At 40.9% G+C, this 25460-nt stretch overlaps 1 protein-coding gene across 1 annotated transcript in view; it reads left to right on the top strand.

Annotated features, from left to right (window-relative positions):
- The window catches only part of REV3L (REV3 like, DNA directed polymerase zeta catalytic subunit), a 153319-nt gene extending 137400 nt beyond the window's left edge, over positions 1-15919 (top strand). Inside the window, exons 30-34 of the mRNA XM_018560288.1 lie at positions 1946-2083; positions 4075-4265; positions 9539-9785; positions 12800-13009; positions 14770-15919. Of these exons, the coding sequence (XP_018415790.1) occupies positions 1946-2083; positions 4075-4265; positions 9539-9785; positions 12800-13009; positions 14770-14910 (927 nt within the window). The 3' untranslated portion in view covers positions 14911-15919. The remainder of the gene's footprint in view (positions 1-1945; positions 2084-4074; positions 4266-9538; positions 9786-12799; positions 13010-14769) is intronic.
- The last annotated feature ends 9541 nt before the right edge of the window (positions 15920-25460 follow it).

A 25460-nucleotide genomic window follows, 5' to 3' on the forward strand; every position in this document is an offset into this window, starting at 1 on the left:
AAATATATACAGTAATAGTGTGTTTTGTGAACCTGTGGAAATAGATATGTAAACATTAACCGTTTCCCACAGCCCCTGAAGAGTAAAGGCATGCCTCTAAAAGTATGTTAAGCAGATGTATTTGATTTTACTTGAAAATGAGGGAACTACTTCATTGAGTTGTGGGCATGAAGGTAAAGTAATGCTGGATCAGCATGTGCCCTTGGTAAACCTTTGTTGTCCTGTCTTTGCAGTCATCCAACTGGACTGAGTGCATGTAGTGCAGCAGATAGATGAGAAAGCAACAGGTCAGGGAAGAAACCTTTTACATACACATGCAGGTTATTGGATACAAGCTTGTGTATGATGAGTCATTTTAAACAGTTAATTGGGTAGAAGAAGATTTTATTGATGAAACACACGAGCAGTACACAAGTACATGTACAACAAAAACCTACTGGAGCTTTAACTATAAACAATCCATCAAATAGAAGTTTTTTTTTATCTAAAACTCTTCCTATATGGGATTTATAACTACTTAGACAATCCACAAAGCAACCAACAACATTGGGCATAATATATATATATATATAACCAAACAATTTCTGTCATCTAACCATATCATTGCTGATCGATTTGGATTTTCAGTCATTTCTTTTTCAATAATGTCATCTGGCGGTGTCTAACAAATGTTGGTGCTTCCTTACAAACATAGTAAAAACATGCATCCAAGTTAACAGGCATGGGGTACTGCATCGTCCTCGCATGAATGCAGCCATACATAGCTTATCTTTTTTTGTATCTTTTTTCTTTTTAAAGTTTCGATAGGCAAGCATAAAATATAAACAAGAATACAAAAGAGACAAGAGGTACAACATTTTCTTTAGGCTTGCATAAGCATGTACAACAAATGGGAAGTCCCATGAGACTACAACACTCCAGGTGGGCAAAATGGACCATCAAAGAGCATGAAATAATTGCAGCAATAATTCATCAAATTCATCAGTGGCTAAAGCTACCTAATGACATAAGATGGCACTCTAAAGAAAAATTAGAAAAGCCAAACAATCTGATGTAACATCATTTGTATGAAAGAATTATCATAGATTGTCACTAGATATACTGATCTATAGAGCTATAATTTGTCAGCTTTTTTCTGCTGGCCAACTGATATTGTTCATAAACTATTTATCCATTTTGAGAAAATTGAGCTAATGTGTGTTTCCTGTACCTGGAAGTATAAGCCTAACATATGAGGCACTGGTGCATGAGCAATTTATTTCATGTGACAGATTGTTTTCAAGTCTGGCGAGCACTGTCTTATGTATATGGGTAGCCTAAAGCAGGGCAAGCCATTGGAGTCCTACAGAGTACTCTTGCTAAGTTAGCCCAAGATTACAAGCTGTGTTTCCGAAGAAAGGGGTTGGCTGAGCAGATGCAGTGCTGGGTTACCAGTGGGAGGAATAATGGTGTTTGCTGCAGGTCAGTGACTGCTCACCTCGGTTCTCCTGTGCTCTGGCTGTTGGATGTCCCCGAGTGTCCTCTTGTCCAGTTCAACGGAAGTAATGACGTTGCGTCGACCTTAGACCACTGTAGCCCGAGGGGAGAAGAGGCTGCGGGGAGCAGCCTAGCAACCAGGTGGGTGCACGAGGATCGGGTTAGTATATATATTTTTTTATTTTGGACCCTAGACCAAAACGAGCAGTTAACCCTTGTTGCAAGGGTTAACTGCTCATTTTGGTTGCGCTTAAGATGTTATGCAAACCTGAAGTGTTATAGTACAGTCCTGACTTACTGAAAATTGCTCAACTTGTCAGCAGCTGCCCAGAGGGGTCTCCTGAAGGGGCTCTAGGCTCCTCTGTGTCAGTATTACCAATAGGAGGGCTAGAGTCAGTGAAGGACCCTGCAAAGGACATATTCTTGTATTTAGATAAATTAATGAAAACATGATAACTGTATTTTGCAGGTTTATCTCCCCTGTGTTTTACAAACCAAGAAAAGGTATGTGGGTTACATGTATGAAACTCTTGATCAGAAGGATCCCGTCTTTGATGCAAAAGGCATAGAAACTGTGCGAAGAGATGCTTGCCCTGCTGTTGGTAAGGTAAGTAAGAGAATGAATACCATTTTTCATAACTGTACTATTTAAATTGTATTCCAGTTGTTGTTAGGTTCTGACACCTGCTGCCTTATGCTTAAAGGAGAACTATGAGGTGAGTGATTTCACCTCATCCACATACACCTTATTGTCAAAAGTATTGGGACACCTGCCTTTACACACACATGAACTTTAACGTCCTTGGCGGTATTCCCGAGTGGGGAATTTTTAGCACCATAAGCGGTAACCCCGAGCCACACTCTGGATTACAGTTTAGCGTTACTTACCTTGCCCCTCGAGCCACACTGTGTCCTCCGGCCGATGCCAGCATCTGTCTTCCGGGTTCTGTCCCTTGCGAGCGTCCACGTCGTAAGGGGGCGGAACCAGCGGGAATTTAAAAAAAAGAAACGAAAAAAAATTAAAAAAGGAAATAATCAGACAGCCAGGGAGGTTAACGGCATCCCAGTCTTAGTCCGTAAGGTTCAATATTCAACTCTTCTGGGAAGGCGTCCACAAGGTTTAGGAGTGTGTCTATGGGAATGTTTGACCATTCTTCCAGAAGCGAATTCGTGAGGTCAGGTACTGATGTTGTACGAGAAGGCCGGGCTTGCAGTCTCCGCTCTAATTCATCCCAGAGGTGTTCTATCGGGTTGAGGTCAGGACTCTGTGCAGGCCAGTCAAGTTCCTCCACCCCAAACTCACTCATCCATGTTTGTATAGACCTTGCTTTGTGCAGTGGTGCGCAGTCATGTTGGAACAGGAAGTGGCCATCTCCAAACTGTTCCCACAAAGTTGGGAGCATGAAATTGTCCAAAATGTCTTGGTATGCTGATGCCATAAGGGTTCCCTTCACTGGATCTAAGGGGCCAAGCCCAACCCCTGAAAAACAACCCCACACCATAATCCCCCTCCACCAAACTTTACACTTGGCACAATGCAGTCAGGCAAGTATCGTTCTCCTGGCAACCGCCAAACCCAGACACGGCCATCATATTGCCAGACAGAGAAGAGTGATTCGTCACATCTCCACTTCTCACATGACTCATGTGACTCTAGAGAACACATCTCCACTTCTCTAGAGTCCAGTGGCGCGTGCTTTAAACCACTGCATCTGACGCTTTGCATTGCACTTGGTGATATAAGGCTTGGATGCAGCTGCTCGGCCCTGGAAACCCATCCCATGAAGCTCTCTACGCATTGTTGTTGTGCCAATCTGAAGGCCACACGAAGTTTGGAGGTCTGTAGCTATTGACACTGCAGTCGGCGACTTCTGCGCACTGTGCGCTTCAGCATGCACTAACCCCACTCTGTCATTTTATGTGGCCTACCACTTCGTGGCTGAGTTGCTGTTGTTCCCAGTTGCTTCCACTTTGTTATAATACCACTAACAGGTGACCGCTGAATATTTATTAGCAAGGAAATGTCACGAATGGACTTATTGTACAGGTGGCAACCTATCACGGTACCATGCTTGAATTCACTGAGCTCCTGAGAGTGACCTATTCTTTTACAAATGTATGTAGAAGCATCTGCATGCCTAGGTGCTTGCTTTTATACACCTGTGGCCATGGAGGTGATTGGATCATCTGAATCCAATGATTTGGAGGGGTGTCCCAATACTTTTGGCAATATAGTGTATGTCAGATGGACTTTCTTATGACTTGCTCAATCAATTGCTCTGTGTAGGAAAGTAGAAAGGGTGCACGCAGGAGGTAGGAAGGGTTAGGTAAGTTTAGCACAATTTAGAAATTGCTAAAGTTTTGCCTATTGGAGTGGGCTGAGATTGGGCTGTGACAAAGTTAAGAAGACTACCTAGGTGCCTACTGAATTTTCGGACTGGCTTATTTGACAAAAGTTGATTGAAAAATCATTGTTTGTCAAATGGAGGTGTTCCGAATGGGCTTACAAAGCTCAAATTTGAGCCGAGAGGGCGATCTAACATTATCTTGTCTATGAACAGCCTAAGTTTTTTTTTTTGTTTTGTTTTGTTTTCTCAGATACTTGAACGTTCAATTAAGCTGCTTTTCGAAACAAGAGATATAAGTCAGATCAAACAGTATGTGCAGAGACAGTGCATGAAGCTTCTGGAAGGGAAAGCCAGCATGCAGGACCTTATTTTTGCCAAGGAGTACAGAGGAAGTTTTTCTTACAGACCTGGTGCCTGTGTGCCAGCACTGGAACTAACAAGGTAGGTCTAGAAATGTGGCCACTGGATTTCAAGGTGAAAATCTGTCCTGGTTGTGTCTTGTTGTATTTTGTGTTTACCCAATAAAGATGTTTTGGAGCATTAAAAAAAAAAAAATAATCTGTCTTTCACACGATGTGTGTAATGGCAGGATTGTACTACTTCTCACTAGTGTATGGACTCCTGTAGTGGCTGGGATTGGAAGTAGTTCCGGAAACAATCCAGTTCTATAAGAACATACTTAATATTTGACCTGTATAATCCAATATGGATCATTTTTACATTTCTGGAATAGGCCTTGATACCAAATGATACCATAGTAATACATAGGTTTTTTTTTATGGACAAACAAAGCTCTTTTAGCAATACTGTTATACAAAACGTATTTAATCTTCTATGCAATCTACAGCAGAACAGTCTTTGTGCGGTGACTGGTAATATTTGCATCAGATCAATACCAGTTACTGCAAGGGCACCTAGAAAACAATTGTTTTTCTAGGTGCCCTATTCACGCTGCTATGATGGGTCTCAAATACTAGTGTGGAGGAACATAATCATCCACTTTAAGAAAATAGGTGGAACAGCAAACTACCTGGACAGTAGAAAAAACTAAATTTTGACCAATAGGTAAGGTGGTCAACAAGAAACAGTGTTTACTAGCATAAAGGCTTTAGCTTAGCATATTTAACCTTTGGCTTCTGGGAAGGAAACTTGGACAGATGAGGTATGTCCAGAAAAAAAAGATAATCCAAAGGATCCAAAGGAGAGAGGGAAAATAAAGCCTTAAGCTAGAAAAAAAATTAAAGTAGTAACCCTGAATCTATTTAAGGAGAAGATGGGGTAATGAACACTACCTGTATAATAAGCAGGTAGGCAGGGGTGAGGGTATACTGTAATGCAACCTGGAGTATAAGAACACAGAGAGCAGAAGGATAAGTCCTTCCAACTCAAACCCATAGGTGTATTAGGACCATGACTGCCACACTGCAAGCCTGCCTAGCACATTATGGAATACATGATTCTAGCGATTATTAGGCTTAGCCATGTAAGGGCAGAATCTTCTGTGGAGTAGATAGTAGTGTTAGTACTAGGATTTCTATCACTAAGTCTGTGGACTTGCACTATCCCACTTAGGAACAATTCTCCATCAGGGTAGCAAAGTGTCTTAGCTGCTAGCCCTCCAAAGAAGTACATGACTTATTAGTGATGGATACTTTCTTGCAAGGAAGAAAGGAGACACACTCATGTGCAGACTCTTTAAATTAGACAACGTCAGATGCAGAATCCAGAAGCTAAAACCTTGACTTTAGGAATGAAAAACCAGTGTGGTCATGAATTACATACCTAACACTTTCTAGCATAGGGAAGAGGTCACCCATTGAGATACAGGAGGGAGTTCTCACATTTTTTCAGAGGTGCAGATCTTAAAACCTCCAGATGAAGTCCAGCAGACTTCAGATTAAAAGACAAACCAACAGAGGAATCCCCCCATCAACTAATGGTTCCGAAACTTTGTGTTTCACTTGCGTCACCATGATTGTTTGGCATCTTCATTAAAGGCGTTCTACACATTGTACTTTGGAGTGCGGGTGACTTCTTTTCAGTATTCAGACTTTTGAAGTGAAGTGACATCACATTGCTTTCTGATAGCACAGAGGCACAGACAGAGATTTCTGAGTGACAGTTGCATTTACTGCATAAGTGTGAAGTGTTCAAATACGTGAACACAATGTTTGGGGTTAAATAAGAAAAATGTAATAGAAAAAAAAATGAGTGCTGTAAATGATGGTTATCTGCAGTTCAAAGAACTCTTCTTTAACCCCTTCATGACTGAGGCCCTTTTTTCAATTTTTGCACCCATGTTATATTCCACATTTTAGGCCTGAAAATGACGTAATGATGATATGTGTTCACTCCCTGATCTATTGAGCCGACCTGTGAAAGTTTCATTGTCACACATCGGCTCGAACTATGAGGATAAGTGATTTCCACTCACCTCATAGTTCTCCTTTAAACTGCACATAGTCTAAATACATTGTAACAATGATAATGCTACAATATATTTATCAGTGACGGTCGCAGATAGTGTTTTCGGGCATCATATGCACAGAAGCTACTGCAGCAGCTCCTGAGAAACACATCATGGTGGGGAATAAGAGCTGGGCTTAGGAGGTACCTTGGGAATCTAGATTTGATTTTTAAGAGCTCATCTTGCACTCGCAAGGTCTTTAGGTAGTTAACAGGAGCAACCAGGAAGATTCAAACCCAGCTGCATCGCGTACAGTATCTTTTGTACTCCATTCCAGCCAGTAGTTTGTATGATTTTCTGGTACAGGGTGTATTCATCCATCAAAAAAATGACTTCTACTTTAACCACTTGAAGACGGGGGTGTTACACCCCCTTCCTGTCCAGGCCATTTTTTTAATTATTTTTTTAAAAACTTTTTTTTTTATTTACTTTCATTGCCATCACTTTGTGATGTGATGGCATATTGATGGTGAGAAGTCCTCTTTAAGGTGACAATGGGGCCACTAGTATCACTTTACACTACACTTTAAATAAGCTATTGAAGTGCAGATCGCACTTACAGGAGCCCAGCACTGACAGTTCAGGGATCGAAAGTGATGCAATCCTCGTGGCTCCTGCTTCCATATAACAGGGAGGAGATCGGTGAACCGACATTCGCTGATCTCCTGCCCCCCCCAGCTTACCGCCGGCACCCGAGATGCTGATCCCAGGCACACAGGAGGGGCAACAGAGCCCGGGAAAGACGGCAGGAATGTTGGGCACTTTAGCATCCCGTAGAAGCGATCAGACGGCAGCTGAGTCGCCAGAACCGCTTCTATTGCAAAACCGACAGCTGGCTTTACAATTGTAAACAGAGTCCGCTGGGAGTCTGTTTAAATGGGCCGGCTGCCTGACGTACTATGTATGTCACTGGGTGCTAAATCATGTAATACACACTGGGGGGAATTTATCAAAGCACTTGCGACAGTTTTAGCCTCTTTGTTCATTTTGTTATGTGCAAATCTGTCTTTTAACATGTGCCCCTGTTTTCTTCAGAGCTTGCACGACTTTTTCAACTGCATGTTTTTTGCACCTGTTTTCATCTGCACTTGTTCTGGGCTGTCCGAAACTGGAGCATCACCTAACAAAACAATTGCAACTTAAGAAGTCCCCATGACCACTTCTTCCAAGATGCAACAGTTAAGCTTGAAGTTAGAAGTCTTCTTTCTTGGAGTCTATTAAACCTCATTTATCAACAACATTACACTTGCATCATAAATCTATCTCGTGCAAGTTCAAACACTCACAACTGCTTTGATAAATTCCCCCCACTGTAGTGATCATCAATATTGGAACAGCATTTGGTTGTGACACGCAACAAAGACAACAGTGCCCTACCTATGGCCATAAGCTATGACAAAACGTCTGAGAATTTCAACAATGGAAATTGGATTTCCCACCAATGAGTTATTGATTCTAATACATTTAAAGTGACATTAAACCCTCAGATTTTTTTACATAAACCAATACTGTAATGTGCGCCTTACTGTAATCTATGGTTGTTTCCCTTCTCTTTGCTGCTCTTCCTTTTAAATCTGTATCTGTTCTCATGCTGGGGGAGAACTTCCCTTTGCAGCTGAGTGCCTCTTCCTGTAGTGCTGGCTCAGGTTGTGAACCTTCACACAGACACTGTGTATCTTTTTAAAAGGAAGAGCAGCAAAGAGAAGGGAAACAACCATAGATTACAGTAAGGCGCACATTACAGTATTGGTTTATGTAAAAAAATCTGAGGGTTTAATGTCACTTTAAACATTCAATGAGCCAAAGGCAGCAAAGTATAGAGACACTGAGTTTGTAATTCACGGAGATGAGCAAATTGACTTGGCAGGTCAAACAAACCTGTCGCTTTCCAGACAAATTGATGGTTCTCCTATATCTGTGGGCTGCTCATCTCTATTCATTGAACATGTTTGGGCACTTTAGGCCAAGGCCTTCTAAGAAGATCTGTTGAAACTGCCTGGTGTACTTTAAGTAGGCCGGTCAGTATGTTACTATATATGTAGAATAAAAACGCCTCGTATTTGCTCCCTTTTAGTCTGTTATATGTACGATTGAACGTGTTTTTGTTATATCTGCCTGAAAAGTGCAAAAGTTTTTTTTTTTTTTTTTAAACTTGATCCTGCCAGAAATCTTGTAGGCTGATAATTTTCTCTCTGCTTCTGCTGTTAGCATCGGTTTCATCTCTCTTAGTGGACTACAGAATATCCCTAGCACACTTTCTATTCTAGAGTGACAATGCTGCTCCTCCATAGATGCAGTACAGTGAGTGAGTTGTGTTACTTTAGGACAGGAAGTGTGTTTAATGGCAGGACCACTGGCTGAAAAAAGAAAACTAGTTTAGCCATCGTATCTTAGGATTGGTAAGCTACAATATATGACATTGTTCTTGGGTGTAGCAACACTTTAATAGCGCAGAGCAGGCTGCAGCACTACAATGTGGCACTTAGTGGTACCTGCATATATCTTTAGATGCTTTCTCCAGGGTTCCGTTTTCCCTGAATCCAGGGCACTGTAACATGCAGATTTTGTCAGGGAGTGCCAAGCTCACCAACTGCCTCCTGCATGTTTCTACTGGCCAAAAAGTTTGTATGGCCCTCCTAGGCAGTAGTAAGCGTTTAAATTGGCATATACAGCTCCCTTGTATTCATAGTTTGCTGAATGCTGGTGAATTTTTGTGGCAGTGTGTCTGTTCCAAAAGCAATGGGGATCTAATGGTTCAGTCCTAGAACTTCTAGGAGCCAGATGAGGATCTGTTTTAGCCATGAAGACCTGCTGTTGGGCTGCAATCAGTAACAATTGCCTATGTACTGTCAGTATTAAAATGTAAACACTGATAATTGTAGTTGGTTGCGGTTCTCTGAGCAAATAAATATATTGTGAGGAGAAAAAAAAGAAGCAATTTGGTGTCTGTTTTGCTAGATAAGAACGCTCAACATAATTATTGACAGACCTAAAAACTCCTTTCATCTGGAGATAGCTAAATGTCATGCCAGTAGCAAAATAAATATATAGTGTATACAAAAACTTTTATTAGGAGTAAACATATTTTGAACAACAATACCTTGCATGTCCCCATCTTTCTTTTGCATATTCAATGTAGATAGTATACCTCATAATCATGTTTTGCGTGCATGGCCAGTAGATCAGCTCTGACACAAAAAATCTGTCCAAACATTTTTGTGATCATCTTTTGCTCCTCTTTTATCAGAAAAATGGTAGCATATGACCGCCGTTCTGAACCACGTGTTGGAGAAAGGGTGCCCTATGTAATAGTGTGTGGAACGCCTGGTGTACCCCTTATCCAGCTTGTACGACGACCCATTGATGTCCTGCAAGATCACAATTTGAGATTGAATGCAACCTACTACATCACCAAACAGATCTTACCGCCACTAAACAGGATCTTTTCACTCATTGGAGTGGATGTTTTCAGTTGGTACGATGAATTGCCAAGGGTAAGCATGCATTTAATAGCATTGTTGTAATATAAGGTGGTGGCCATGGATAATAATTAAAGCCCAGCTCCGGGAACAATAATCTTACCGCTGTTCAGTAGGTTGAACAGTGCCTCTGCTCTAAATCTACCTGTCATAATCAGCACTGCCACCTTCTCCCCACAAATCATCCTGTTTACATGTGCCTGCTCCAGTGTTGCTCCTGGCCAATCACAATTTGGAGCCTGGGGCCGTTTGCTTTGTGATTGGCCAGGAGGAGGGGGGCTTTAAGATCTACGCAATTAATATAACAGTTTGCAAGGAATTTGGAGTTTTACCTAAACATGAATATATTATTGCATAACACTCAATTCATGTCCTAGTCTCTGCACTGACTCTGTTTGGGTGCTGGAAGGTAGGTGATATTTCCTACTGATGTCTATGTGCAGTATATCAGGAATCTGGCACCCCTTAACATTAGCAGAAAAGAGGGCAGTGTACAGCATTGGATCTTATGGAACCTGAAAGTGTAGACAACTGAACATTATGTATATATTATTATTGTATAATAGCCATGATCAACTACGAAATATTGCAAAATTTTGGAGCGAACTATGACAACCATAACCGCAGAATGTTGGCATCCTATTGTATACTCCAACCAAAGCTACATTCTAAGCATTCTTATGCATTAGGGCTTACTATCCCATTGCCTTCTAATGTGGGCAACAGTGCACCCCCACAATTGGGTTCTGTGCCATGTTGGCCCTCTGTAGCTCCTTGCACACACATTGTGTTGGTGCTCCTTTGCCACATTGCTTTTCTGATGCTACTGTACAGTCCATCTTGTTACAAAATGTATGTTGCCCCTCGTCTCTTTTCATGTCTACCCCTTCTGTACTCCTCATATGTATAGATACACTTTTTTTTTTTACACCCCTCTCCTATCTTTGTTCGGGACAATGGCATCCATTGACTTATTACCAAAGATATTCATAAGTCTCCTCACTACCTTGAATTGTTCTACAGCTTCTCCACCAATAAGAGATCAAAAGGAGAAGTACACTTGCTTAACTGCCCCAATCAAACCACTCCATTTGCCCTTTCCATGTTTGTTGTCAAAATTAACTTCAAGTAAGGCATTCTCATTCTAGCTGGAGCTTCAACATCGTCCTGGAACCCATTTCTGGATTTAATACAAGTCACACAGCTGTCCCATACAAGCACCTTGGCACAATTAAAAAACACTTAGATCAAGCACAGCTAATCAATGACTGGAGGGCACTCCACCTGAAAGACACAGATGGCTCATTTTACTCCTCCATACTAGGGCTGCAACAACTAATCGACATAATCGATTATTGAAAAAGTTGTCAACTTTTTCAATAATCGATTAATCGGCTTCCGATCAGTTGGCCCTGTTCACAGCTCCACACGCTGCGCGCCGCACCTCCTCCCCACCTCACGCTCGCCGCTGCCAGACCCGCTCGCATCCACGCTCCACACGCCGCACCTCCTCCCCGCCTCACATTTCCTGCCCATCCACGATCGGCAAGGCACGCGGGGAGATGTAGTAAGGAGGAGCAGGGGTGGGGGGATGACAGCCGCTGATAGACAGGTCCAATCTCAGAAGCAAGTTGCTGGAAGACTGCTCAGGTAAGCCTGCACTTTCCCACACATGGTGCTCTATAATGTATTGCTGGGATTTGTATTTCTCTATAGCTGATGGTACATTGTACTGTACATTATACATAGGAATACAAATACCAGCAATGCATTATACACTGTATGTATAATGTATTGCTGGGATTTGTTGTACTCCTCTATAGCTGGTGATATTCTGCATTGCGCTGTATAGAGGACTACAAGTCCCAGCAATAATACATTATACAGCGCAATGCGGAATTCCACCAGCTATAGAGGACTACAACAAATCCCAGCAATAGTACATTATAAAGTGGTACAATGCTAAATACCACCAGCTATAGAGGACTACAAAACCCAGCAATAGTACCTTATACAGCGCAATGCAGAATGCCGCCAGCTATAATGTACTATTGCTGGGATTTGTTGTATTCCTCTATAGCTGGCGGTGTTCTGCATTGCGCTGTATAATGTGCTTTTGCTGGGTTTTGTAGTCCTCTATAGCCGGTGCCATTCTGCATTCATTGCTGTATAATTTTACACTTTCCATTTCACTATATTGCACACCACGCTATTTTTTTTTTTCTTTTTTACTTCCACCGCTCCAAGCTTGCTCCTGTGATGGACTACAATCTCAATACAAACTAGTAGTCCTATCACTGGAGCCATTTTTTAAACTTTATTTTATTGTTTAACCGATTAATCGAACTTAATAATCGGCTAACTAATCGATTTTGAAAATAATCGTTAGCTGCAGCTCTACTCCATACACAATTCTCACTCAGGGATCGATTTAATCTTCATCGACCATCACATTTTTTCTTACAGGGTTGTGCCACCTGTATGTCATTGTGTGTTCTGTATCTCCCAGACTGGTCACCAGAGATCATTACAGTTGTTTTTTTATGTTGAAAATAATGCTGACAAGACAAATTGGTTATGATAATGTATATGGTCTGTCTGAATAATACAGGTGAAACTTGAATAATTAGAATATCGTGCAAAGTTCATTTATTTCACTAATGCAACTTAAAAGGTGAAACTAATATATGAGATAGACTCATTACATGCAAAGCAAGATAATTCAAGCCGTGATTTGTCATAATTGTGATGATTATGGCTTACAGCTCATGAAAACCCCAAATCCACACCTCAAAAAAGTAGATTATTACATGCAATCAATAAAACAAGGATTGTACATGGAACAATATCGGACCTCTGAAAAGTACAAGCATGCATATGTACTCAGTACTTGGTTTGGGCCCCTTTTGCAGCACTTACTGCAATTACTTTTGCACGATATTCTAATCGAGTTTCACCTGTATATGGCCTGGAATTTGCTAGTACCACCTTATGTACTATGACGTTTTTTTGTTTCCTGACCCTGACAGATTCAGAGGGCTTGTTCAACAGCACGGAATGAGCTGGACTCTAGGAAAGGGACAATCTCTCAGTATTTCACTACTCTGCATTGTCCTGTCTGCGATGAACTAACACAACATGGGATCTGCAGTAAATGCAGAAGTCAACCTCAACATGTAGCAGTGCTCCTTAATCAAGAAATCCGAGAGCTGGAGTATAGACAAGATCAACTGGTCAAGGTAAATAGACACATTTGTTTTCAATGATTGTATTTCACATCTAACAAGAACGCTTGGTGTACAAAATGTCATTCCCCGAAGCCGCTCCTCACCATGAACATCATAAGGAGTGGAGGGGGAGCTGGTGAGTTGTGGATATTTCTATGCAGTTAGTTTCTGGAGGAAGTCCAATTAAAGGATGGAGTGCGGATATTCTTTCCCTAAAGCTTTTGTAGAAAATAATCCTCTAAATAGCCCGCGCATAATCTCCACAATTATACAAAAAGATTGTAGTTTATTTTTAGGCTGTACATATTTTGAATTATTCTTCTGCTCTTTTGAATCGGGCACAGCACTGTTTTTAATGTCTGTGAAGGTTTTCATTCACCCAGGTCATGGTATATCTGTAAAAAAATAAGTAATTGCAACTGGACGTGCTGTATTTTTCTTGAAGCTGTTTCACTGGTTATCCGACCAGCTTTTTTTCAATTCTGAATTGAGAAAGCTAGTCTGATAACCAGCAAAACATCTTCAAGAAAAATGTCTAAATTATATCAAATATTTAGAATCACCACAGAAATCAAGAAATGAAACCTTAAAACCCCCATGTAGAATTGTTTGCTGTTTTTAAGGAAAAGGTCTAGTCCAGTTGCTTTGATTTATTCTTTGCCGTTATATGTTTTTAATGTGGTGTGGGTTCCAGTACTCCGCTCAAGAGCTCGATAAAAGATGAGCTCATTAGCTTCTATATCTGACAAAGCCACAATGTTTCATTGATGTGGTTATATGGGAAATGCTGAATGTGTTACCTATCTTGGAGCAGAGCTGATATCTAGCAAAAAATTAAACACTTTTTCCCCAGTTTTGATGCTTTATTTTGAGAAAAATAGCACAGCTAAAAAAAATTATCAAAATAAATGATTTAATAATTACCTTCTTCCTCTTCTCACTTAGCTATTTTTTTTGACTGATTAACAGAAAAATTACTTTTCCCATGTCATTTTTGTTGTTGTTTTTGTTCCTTATATTGTCACCTAAATACACACAAATAAAAACTAAAAGCCTTAAAGTGTATTTCCACTTGTGCAACCCAATTGCGATAACACCCACTTCATATTTGTTACATGTTCTCATTCATATATCATAGCTTTGTGGGGGAAATAAACTTCAAAACCTACGTTTTTCTATTTTCTCTAATCTCAAGGAGGAAATTGAGCTGGGTGGGGAGATAATAATTACCAAAATTAACCTTATCTGTACTGTGCTGGCAGATCTCATTATCAGTTGTAAACTAGATTTAAACACTGAGGGGAATTTATCTAAACTGAAGCAGACAAATCTGGAGCAGCTGTGCATGGCAACCAATCAGCATTGCTCTTTCATTTTCAAATCTTAACTGAAGAGAGAAGCTGATAGGTTACCATGGGCAACAGCTCCAGTTTTAATAAATTCCCCTCTGTTCTTACCAAGGGTTAAAGATCTAGAAGTATTGTATGTTAATGTGAGAAAATGCAGTTTGTCCGCCTTTGCTTTGGGGACCGACTCACTCACAAACTGGTCAGAATAGCCTGCAGTCCGGCCAAAGGCCACTCTTTCATGTAACAAGAAAACGAATGTAGCCAGCACATCTAAAGCCTGCTGGGCTACACTATATGAAATACTAATGGTTTTGTGTTTATTTACCCTTTCATGTAGAAACTTGAATGTCCACCCTTTCTAGGATATGGTGTACTGAACATGTGTTGGTAACTATCTTCTTTTTTTTTTTATCCATGTTCTAGTTATGCAAGAATTGCACAGGCTGCTGTGATCAACAGATCCAGTGCGTGTCCCTCAACTGCCCAGTACTTTTCAAGCTTTCCAGAGTAAGTCGCGAACTCACCAAGGCTCCATATCTACGTCAACTCCTCGACCAGTTTTAAATTGTGCCAGGAGGTGACCGGTGCTATATCTCCTCTGTGTTATCACACTACAGACTATTGTGCATGGTGCTGTTTTTGCATTGTTTCATGATTTTTTTGATTTGTTTAACAAGTATAATTCAAGGTAACACTCATCTCCATCCATGCTGGGGGTTATCCTATGTATTGCTATCTTTTTACAATGTACAAAGTATTTTTTTTCCTTTGTTTTAACTTTGTAACATACAGTTTTCTACTCAAGGTGTTTGAAGTAGCTAGAGGAATCATTGTGTAAATGCATTTCTTACTACAGGCTTTGGTTACTTCCAAGCTCAGCGCTTAGGAAGGGGCACTGAAATCTGATCAGCAGAATGCTCACCTCTCTCAATACATCAGTATCAGACCTCGGTTCAGTACTAGAGCACTCATTTGATTTCTAAGTTTAAGTGCAAAATATTTTGTAAATAGACCTTTTTTACTTTTGAAACAACGGAGTAAAATAATGTGCAATGGGATTTTATACAGTCAAGCGGTGTATGTCCTCCATGTTTTGCTCCACTTGTATGACATCTTTTGTTACTTTGATCAGAGCGTGCAAATTGTATTTCCGTGTAGCATTTCTGACCGTCACTTTCTTATTAAAAAAAATGTCAAAAAAGGAAAAAATATATTGCTGTCTTGCTTTAGCTGTTAATGGGGCATTGTGAGGAACTGTGCAAAAACATTTTTTGTTATACAACTGTGGGACTGTTGCAATACTTTAAATATAAGATTTATTCCATTTTGCTTGTTTTGTATAGACATTTCTATGGTTTCTAAATATGCTTAAAATATTTTTTTTCTTTCCTTATGTACAGTTAAATCTTATTTGCCATCATCCTGAACACAACATTGTATTTAGAATATTTGTATAACTGTATAAAATTAAAAAGGAATTATGTGGTCAATGTATTGTTTTCTAAACTGGAAATTGTTTGAAAACTTTAAATGAAAACAATATTAAACATGAATAAAATATTGAGTATTGCAACATCTGTGGATATGTGTATAGCACCTACATAGATCATAGAGACGGTTATCAGCACTAGTGATGAGCAGATCTAATCACTAAAATGTAAAGCAAGTTTGACCGATACTTTCACTTTAACGTTCTTTACTTCTCTATGTGTTGAGTTTTAATGGATGATTGTAATGGTGATGATTCTTTGGTGGAAATGCCAGAGCTCTGTGCTGTCATAGATAAGTAACAACCACAACTCTCAGCACAAAATGAAAAGGTTACTGTATGAAAATAAAGGTTGTTAGTAAAATATCTGATTTAACCCCTTTTGAACGAGGCTTACAAGCCCCCCATGTAATAGCATAGTGGTGGTGACAGGTCCTCTTAAAGGTGATGCTGGGAGCCCAAAAGACCCCTAGTGTCACGTTTATACTAGAAATAAGCTATTGAAGTGCAGATGGCACTTCAATAGCTTATTGCTGGGCTTCAGGATCCAAGCAATGACAGCTATGGGACCGGAGGTGATGTAATCTGCATCACTCACGGTCCCATAGTACAGAGAGGGGATCAGCGAATGCAGGTTTGCCTACCTCTTCCCCAGCTTCCCCCCGACACCAGAGAAGCCAGTCCCGGGCCCGTAAGAGGGGCAATGGAGCCCGGGAAACACGGCGGGGGGCGTACCCCGGAGAACCGATTGGGCGACAGCTGAGTCACCTGATCGCTTCTGTTGTAAAGCCGACAGTTGTAAACAGAGTCCCGACGTCTTTAGCCGCCGGGAGTCTTATTAAACTGGCCCGGTGCCAGTGACGTACTATGGACGTCACTGGTCACTAAGGGGTTAATAGCTATTGCCGTAACTTTAGCTGAGCTTTAAGGGTTTTTTTCTCAGTTGCTTTAAAGGGTGCAGTGGTCTTTAGGGCCACACATGTGCTTTAAAACATTGTGCACCATACATTACAGAGTACCATACAGTAGAGGTCAGCACACCAACACCAATACCATGTGTTTATAATGTGCTGTGGTGCTTTTAAAAAAAAACTAAAGTTATGTCCACTAATTGGCTCCTGTTCTTAACCGTGACTGTTTAGAAGAAAATGGGCTTTAACACTTTTAGGCCTGAAGATTAGTTTGAAACCCCTAATATTATATATTTTTGGAAAGCGGTGGCTCTGTAGAAAGCATGGTTGCAGTTTCTAGGTTACTATTTTATGTCGCACAATATTTACACAACTGTTTATCAAACTCAAATGCATTCACTTAACCTTAATTCCAAAATACACACAATAAGAAAAGAAAAAAAATCCCAACCACTTTGCAGAGCAACATTAGAAGGTTTTCTGAATGATCTAAGGACTTTGAAAGTGAGAGATACATCCTTTAAAACTACTCTCCTCCTGCTGCTATCATCGTTTACCTGCTGTCAAAATGATAGCAGGAGCGGCTATCAAAGTGCTGCTGCTCCCGTGTAAAATGACATGGTTGCAAATGTCATTCAGTAAATACAGTGGTACCTCGGTTCAGGAACGCTTCTGTTCGCAAACAGGAAGTTTGTCAACATTTTGCTTCTGTTCACGAACTTCACATCGGGTGACAAACACATCCGCAGCCATCTTCCCTGCTCTGACACATGGTCGTGGCTTCCTCTAGTTGAGATCGCGGGCTGATCACAGTTTGATTCGGTTTGCGACCAGAATCGTGGAATGAATGAAGTTCGTGAACCGAGGTACCACTGTACAATGATTGTATTTCATTAATCTATAGATCATAGGTGTGATCTGCTTATGACACCACTTAAGTCATTTTCTCAAGATTTTTTTTTCTAAACAAAATGTACTCTTAATTAACCCTGATTTTTGATTTATTTTTTCTATTTTGTTTAACTTTAATTTTGTTTTTTTTCAGTGTTACATAAGAATATGCACTAAATTGAAAAAAAAAACTTTAAAACAAAATAATAAAGTATGGACCAGCCCTGCAGGCCAATATGGATCCGGGGTGCTGTAGGACCCTACTTTCTGCCCTGGTGATGGCGGAAGCCTTTTTACCCTTTCTGCTTGTTACCCTATGTTATGATTGGGCACCTTGAGGGGCTGAACTGCCCTCCCTGGGGAATTTATGGCAAGGAGGAATCAAACTGTTTCAATTAGCTATAAGGGTCCATGCTGGTGTGTATGAATGCTTTGTTAATTTAAGAGTAATGAAAATTTGCATTACAGAGCATGTTACACTGTTAAACTTAGAGAAACTTTAAGGACAATAGGGTTGTGGGGGGTGTCTACAGAAAACAGTGTGTATAAGGCAGGGGTGGGCAATTCATTTTCTCAGGGGGCCGTGTGTCACAGTGCGGAAGGTGTGTTGCCATTCATTTCAAAGTAGTGCATGCAATGCACCTGCTGCACTAATCCACAGTAGGTACTGTGCATTAGTCTTGGCTGAGCAGGATACCCCAACCCACACAACACTTTGTTTTGCTACAAAAGAGTCCTAGCAACCAATGACTAGAGGAGGGCCCCAACGGCAATGCCCAGGTCTGGTGTAAAGGAAAGTTGTGCCAGAGAAAGCAGTGTGCATGGGCTAGTAGAGAAAGTTTAGCGGATAAGGAGCTGAAAAAAATACTGCACACCAGTGATCACAGTGTGGAGGGAAAGGGTTCCAGTGTTGACATCTGGAGATTCAGGACCTATCTGAAGCTTTGCAAGGTTTGTATCGTTCAATGAATGTTGGACGATAAGGCATTTCACCGACTGCTCTCTGAGAAAGTCATCCAAGTACCCCACTATGGAGATTCTCAGAGACCAATGCAGGCCCCGTTACCTTGGATGAGACCCGTGGTGCAGTGGATGGGCCGAATGCGAGGGTAACAAATTGGTAGTGTTGCATGTCCAAAGTGAGGAGCACTTCAGCACAGAATCTCAACTAAGCATCTATGGACGAGGAAGGTGGTAAATAGAAAATAACCCAGGCTACTGACCGAGTCTAAGGCTGACGCAGGCGGCTCTAACTGTAAACAAGGCCACACTGCATCTACAAGGGCAGAACTGGTGTCCTTAAGCTTAGGAGAGCTGTCAGGATACAGGTCCTCTTCCTAGGCCACAGAACTGAAACTAGCCTCTTCTTTCTGAAGGGGGTGCAGAAGCAGACGAGTAAGGTCATAGGGGCGCTCCCCGACAGCTGGAAGCTGATTGTAGGTGCAACCTTTATCGTCAGTTTTTTTGTTTTTAAATCCACCTGTTGTGTGTCTGTTGGAATCTGTGCAAAGTGGATAGCCACTTGAAACTGCAGTATATAGAATACGAATATGAACAGACTGTGGTGTGCCTGAAAGACGAGATGGTTGCACAAACCATTCAACTTGTATTTACACAATACCTGTATACTAGCACATGCATTACATCTGAAACAAATTTGACCCTTCCAATACTATTATTTTAACAGCTGAATAACTGGACCTTGGGAACATTCCTTCTACAGACTTTTAGCCCAGCAGCAAAGACATTTCTTCTCTTTCTGTATTTACATTCACTAGAAAATGAAATACTTCTTATTGGCCATGTGCCCTATGTTACAAATCAGAAGGTAATTGTTTGGACCAAAACTATTTCTATTTGACGTCATTCCTACTGAACTTATTTTGCTTTTACAATGGAACAAAACATTTGATTTACATTCCACTGTTGTAAAGGTAAAAGTCACATTAAATTCCTAACTAAAATGTTAATGTGTCAGAATATAAAATACTTCAATACGAATAATGAAGTCTATCAACTGGCTTTGCTTAGCAGGATTAGAGTTACTTTCTTAACGTGAACATGTGAGAACAGAATATGGGACTTGTCCTTGTCAACTTTATTATTCACGCACGCCAGATGATTATGACCACCTAATGTTTTTGTAGGCAAATTAGCTATAATTTTGCGCTGAAGTTGCTAGAGGGCATTAATGTGGTCCGATGAATAACGTTTCCAGTTGCCTCATGCAGATGGCAGAGTGAGAATTTGGGGGGGGGGGGGCAGGCACCCCCCAAGCATGAGTACAACCCTTCAAGCGGGTGGGGGGGAGTGTTATGGTTTGGGGCATGTTTTGGGCACTTTAATTTATGTGGAACAACGGCTGAATAGCACAACATACCAAACTATCGTTGCTGATCATAAAGTATCGTTGCTGATCAAGTTCATCCTATCATGTTGATGGCGTATCCCAATGGAGATGGCTTCTTCCAACAAGACAATGCGCCATGCCACGGTGCTCGTATTGTGCAGGAGTGGTTTCAATAACATGAGGGAGACTTTACCTTGCTTAGGTGGCCCCCACAATCACCAGATCTCAATCCAATTGAGAATCTGTGTGACAAAGTTGAAAGACTCTTCAGGCAGCTTGTTACACACACACACACTCACACACTTTCAACTAATAAAAGTAAAAGAAAATGTTTTCTTATTTACTGAGGGACAGACAGCCCAGGGTGAACCCTCCCTCTACCAGCACTCCTCAGGTTTCTGCTAGTGGTCTATGAGGATGGACATCTTTTCTTCAGCTCTGCTGTGATAAAGCCAATTTTTGGCTTGCACTACTTTTCTTTATTTGATTTTTCTTCAATCAAGACTCTTCTCTACAATTTCAGCTATACAGCATGTGTGTCCTCAGGCTGGCTTTTGGAGTACTGACTCTGGCCCCTTCTGGATTTGACGATGTGGGGGATAACCTGCAAGTGACCTTCAGGAACTGTGTTCTACATGGGGTGCTTCCACACTTAGTTCTGGTAAAATGTAGCTGTTAAGCTGGATGCTCAGTTCTTGTATCCTGATTAGTTGTTTGCTCCCCCCAATTAGCCTTGCATTCATTATGATTTTCTGCAGAGGTGGTCTATACCAACTGTGGATCCAGCTGCATTCTACCTTAGCCAGATGCATACCATATCGGTAAAGGACGTGCTGGTCTTTAAACACAAGGGTTAAAAGCCCATCCTAGAGCTATGTTCTCACTGGCTGGGCCTGCCCTTTGCCCAATTCTGGCTGTACGTTTGTCAAATCACTGGCCAAAATACCTCTAATCCTTTCATTATTGAATGCATGAAGCAGATGGCTGTAGCACTAAATTTCAGCTGTAATGATTTGCTGTAAACCTTCCGCCTCATTTCTCACACGTCTCATGTCAATGCATAGTGCTGGACTGTGGAACCCTTGTGCAAGAAGCATTTGGTCTGCAAGGCCTCAACCTCCAAGTCAAGACACTCCAAACTTGGTTCCCCATCCACCCACATGATGATATTCCACTCAAAGTCTGCCAAACTCTCCAACAAGCCTTCCTCTAAAAGGTTACAAACTAGAGTTTTGTTCCTTGCCCCTTTCCTTGTTCCGCATAGCCAATGTGTCCTTGTCACCACACTTGTTCACCGTCCCCAAATACAAAGGGGGCAGAAACGTTAGAATATATGACATGGCATGAAGAAGAATTGAAGCAATATCTTGTGTGTGCTGGTGATTCACTGCTACCCCTGATAAACATCCTAGCGAATCAGACTATATGACTCATCAAAAGCTGGTATTGCTGTAGCAGAAATTACTTCCTGTAGGCATTTTGTATAACTGCCCACCAGTCTCTAATATCAACCCTGACATTTTTTTAACACGTCTCCATGCAAAATGTCTTCAGTTGCAAGACGTTTGTGGGTTTCCTTGCATGAACTGCTCTTTCAGAATGCCCCTACACAATTTCAATGGGAATCAAATTAGGGCTTTAACTAGGGCAGTCCATGACCCTCTATTTCTTATTTTCCACCACCGTGCTTCACCATTATGAGGTTCTTCTCCTAAAAAATGGACTTTGGTTTACAGCAAACAACTCTATCTTTGATCAGTCTTCAGCATAGAAGGCCTGACCTTTGCCTACATATTCAATGACAAACTGTAATTGTGCTCAAATGTTCTTTGGACAGCAAAACATTTCATGCAAGTTAAATTGGTGCAATCTCTTTGATTGTTGGTGCTTGCACTTTGGCCCCAACTATTGCAATAGTTATCTGAAAACCCTGCAATTAAATTTTGTGGTTCTTTGAAACATATGTCAACATCAAATGACCAGCTCTTGGGTTTAATTTACTGGGCTGACTATTCCTCGACAAGTTAGCAGCTGTTTGAATCTACACCACTTGTAGATAGTTTTCTTTACAGTTCAATTATTTATTTCAAATCATGGTCATTTTTTTTTTAATTCCTTGCCAGCCTTCCTAAACTTTTTTTTTTCTCAGGGCCTTATAGAGCTATATTGATCTTGGCATGATGACAGCCCACACATCAAAGAGAACACCAGACCATAGATGTCTGAGGTTTAAATAATTGGCACCTAATCTGGAACACAGGATTCTCATTTCATGGATGTGAAGTGGTGGCAAATGTAGGGGTGTATTTATTTTTTTGAGACAAAATGGGGGGGGGGAGTGGGGAAACCCTTTATATATATATGTAAAAAATGTTATCAGATCGATTATATTGAATGGAGCTAATTTCCCTATGTAGGCTATGATACCTAACCCGATTGGAGATAATCAACTCGTTTTAACCACATACCTGTATCTATTTGAATGATGATTGAATACCAATTAACCCTTATCAGTATGACTACTTAAGCACACCTATGCAGGACTTTACACACACGCCCCTCTGAAGAAGCCCCGGCATCGGGGGGAAACGCGTCAGGATAGCGTGTGTTTCAGCTTCCCAAGACACCTTCTATTTGATCTTTACACGTTCGGGTGAGAACAAAAGCAAAGAACCTCTATAGCCTCCGAAGGAAATAGACCCATCGAACCCGGTGCGGATATTGCCGATCACGGTGGTAGCGGTTCCGGTCTACCACAGCAAAACCCGAGAGACAGGAGCGAGTCACTGTCTATTTCAGCCGAGGCACTAAACCAGGAGACGTAGGTGAGTTAAAGCCAGTGTGTTTTACACGTAGCCTCCGTCTCGTGCCGTGTCACTGCCGTGTCACTGGGTATACCGCTGTGGAGACCCCACCACACTCCACTCTACAGTGCGGCCGCTCAGGTCGGGAACCCATGTTGGAGGCTCCTTTTTTAGGGCTGATAGCCTTATTCCGTGCAGTGGTGTGAGTCCAATCGAATGGGGAGATAAGCACCTATGGAATTTCAGATTCATCAATGATACGGATCATATGGAGTGAAACTGCTACATAAGGATACATTCCTTCCAAAACAACTACATGCATGTATCGTTGTGGGATCCAACTAGGATTATCTTTTTACTGGTTACATATAATGTGAGTACAACTCCGTTTTCTCCATTGTGGATATATCTGTATCTCACTCACATCAGAGACTTCCTGCCCCGTAGGAGATTCAAATGTTCAGTACCCGTATCATTATACACAGGTGATTCCAGGGAAGCGCTTTTTAACTGGTTTTAAATGTCGTGTTATAGGTGTCTTTATAAGTATAGTGTTGAAATTCAATAAATTTTGTTATATTATATTACTTGTTGTGATCTATTCATCAGATCATTTCCACTTTTTAGGGATTTCTATCTATGGGGGACTGTATCTTTTTTGAACGTATTTTTTTTTTCCATATGACAAATCTGCATTTTTAATTTAGATCATGAAAATGTATACACCATGTTCATGTTATGTGTCACTTGTAATCTTGTTCTGTAGACACTATTTGAATCAAGATTTCATGTTTGCATGTTCAAATATGTTTAAAAAAAGTGTCAACCATTTCAATGGGATATACTTACTTTTTCACATGACTGTAATTTAACCTAATCATAGAGCCAAACATTTAAACCATAATAAAAAAAAAAAAAGATGTACATCAGGTTTACATGGAGGTTAATCAGTAACAGAACCTTCTGGCATAAAGAATACACATACGCTTTGACATACAAATTGCAACACATGTTCCAATTTATTTTATTCATCACATTTTATAACAGAAAAATACCACTAAAGGTTAAAAAGAGTGCAGGTCATATATGGGCTACCAGGTTATCCACCATATTCTGTACTACAGCTTGATTTAATGAAACAATTGAAAACTGGTAGGACATCTACAGGTGATGCTAATAAAGGATCACAGTGACATCAATTGGCTGCAGTTAGAATCACAGTGTCTTGTCACCAATGGTATTTAGCAGAGCAGCTTTTGAGAAATGAAGCCACAGTTGGCAGAAAGGTATAGCATATAACTGACAACTAATAGGGTTTTCTTATAAGAATTAAGTCTGTCATATCCAATAAAGGCTGAGTTCACCTTTTTTAGCAGAACTGCACTAAATAATTAATAATGATGAATAGAAGACGTTCTCATTGTCCTTTCTGCCCAAGCCATCCTTATGTTCTTATCTATTACATACCCAGTACATTGCCTCCTTCAATTTGTACTCTTTTTTCAAAGTTTTAAAAGATGCACCCTAAGCCCCTGGGTCCTGTAACTAAGTCCTGTAACATTATCATCCTTTGGCAGGGAGCACACACTACATTGAGGTGTGCTCCTTGTAATAGTTGTCCCAATCTTGAGAGGTGGGTGGGAGCTCTGGTCAAGAGTGGGGTGTTCCTTGCCATATCTGTGCTAATCCCTGTCCTGAGAGTGACAGGCAGGAGCAGAGGGCAAGAGCCACAGGTGGATTTTCCAAAGACGCGAGTGTCCCAATGACATTGCTGACTCTTGCTAATGGTCACCCTAAAATGTGCACAGTATGCCTTACAAAATGCAATGGAGAGGTTTTTAAACATTAGTAACAGGTGGTAGGCCTGTGTCTAGCAGCTAATGGCTCCTTTGGCATTCCTGGAAAAGAGGCACATTGTTGGTGCAATGGGACACAATGAAGCTGTACAGAAACAAAACAAAACGAAAAAAGAACTGGTCTTTAAAATGAACATCTATAGTTTGTGTTCCCAGCTCTCTGGACATTAAATTAACAGCTGCAGGCTGAATATATTTTGGAAGGTTGATTGAGCAGCTCAGCAATACCTTGTTATGCTTTATAAGAGAAATATGGAGTAGCCAGCAGTAATCATTTGTCATTATTCTGGCCACTCTGAACCAATGGTGATTTACTTAGGTCTTTCACAGTACCATAGCCCTCTGCACTTAATAATCATATTGTTGGCCAGAATGTAAATTGTATGCATTCATTGTTTTTTTAAAATGATTTCAGATTGCAATATCAAGAATTATTTTTTTATTAGACATAATATTTCAGGTCTGTGGTGATTTGAGCCAAAGTGTGAAATGTGGTAAACATAGCAGTGCCTTATAACTGGTGCAGTTACTACAATACAACAGTAATTGTACAGATGTTCCTCACTTACCGACTTACCTGTTTTGCGACCACTCGCACTTACGACGGAGCGCCGATCGACCTCCGACCTTGTGCGTCAGCGTCAGTGCGCCGTGTCGCCGGCGGAAGTGGTGTCCTCCGATCTTCATTGCGGGTCCTGGTAAGTATTTTCATTGCACGATGTACAGTACACTGTTCGTTACTGTACATCGGCAACGCTATACAGTACTGTACTAATGCAGTACAGTACTGTATAGAGTTCCTCACTTAACGAA

Source organism: Nanorana parkeri, unplaced genomic scaffold (assembly GCF_000935625.1).
Source record: "Nanorana parkeri isolate BGI_ZX_2015 unplaced genomic scaffold, ASM93562v1 scaffold445, whole genome shotgun sequence".
Taxonomy (NCBI): domain Eukaryota; kingdom Metazoa; phylum Chordata; class Amphibia; order Anura; family Dicroglossidae; genus Nanorana; species Nanorana parkeri.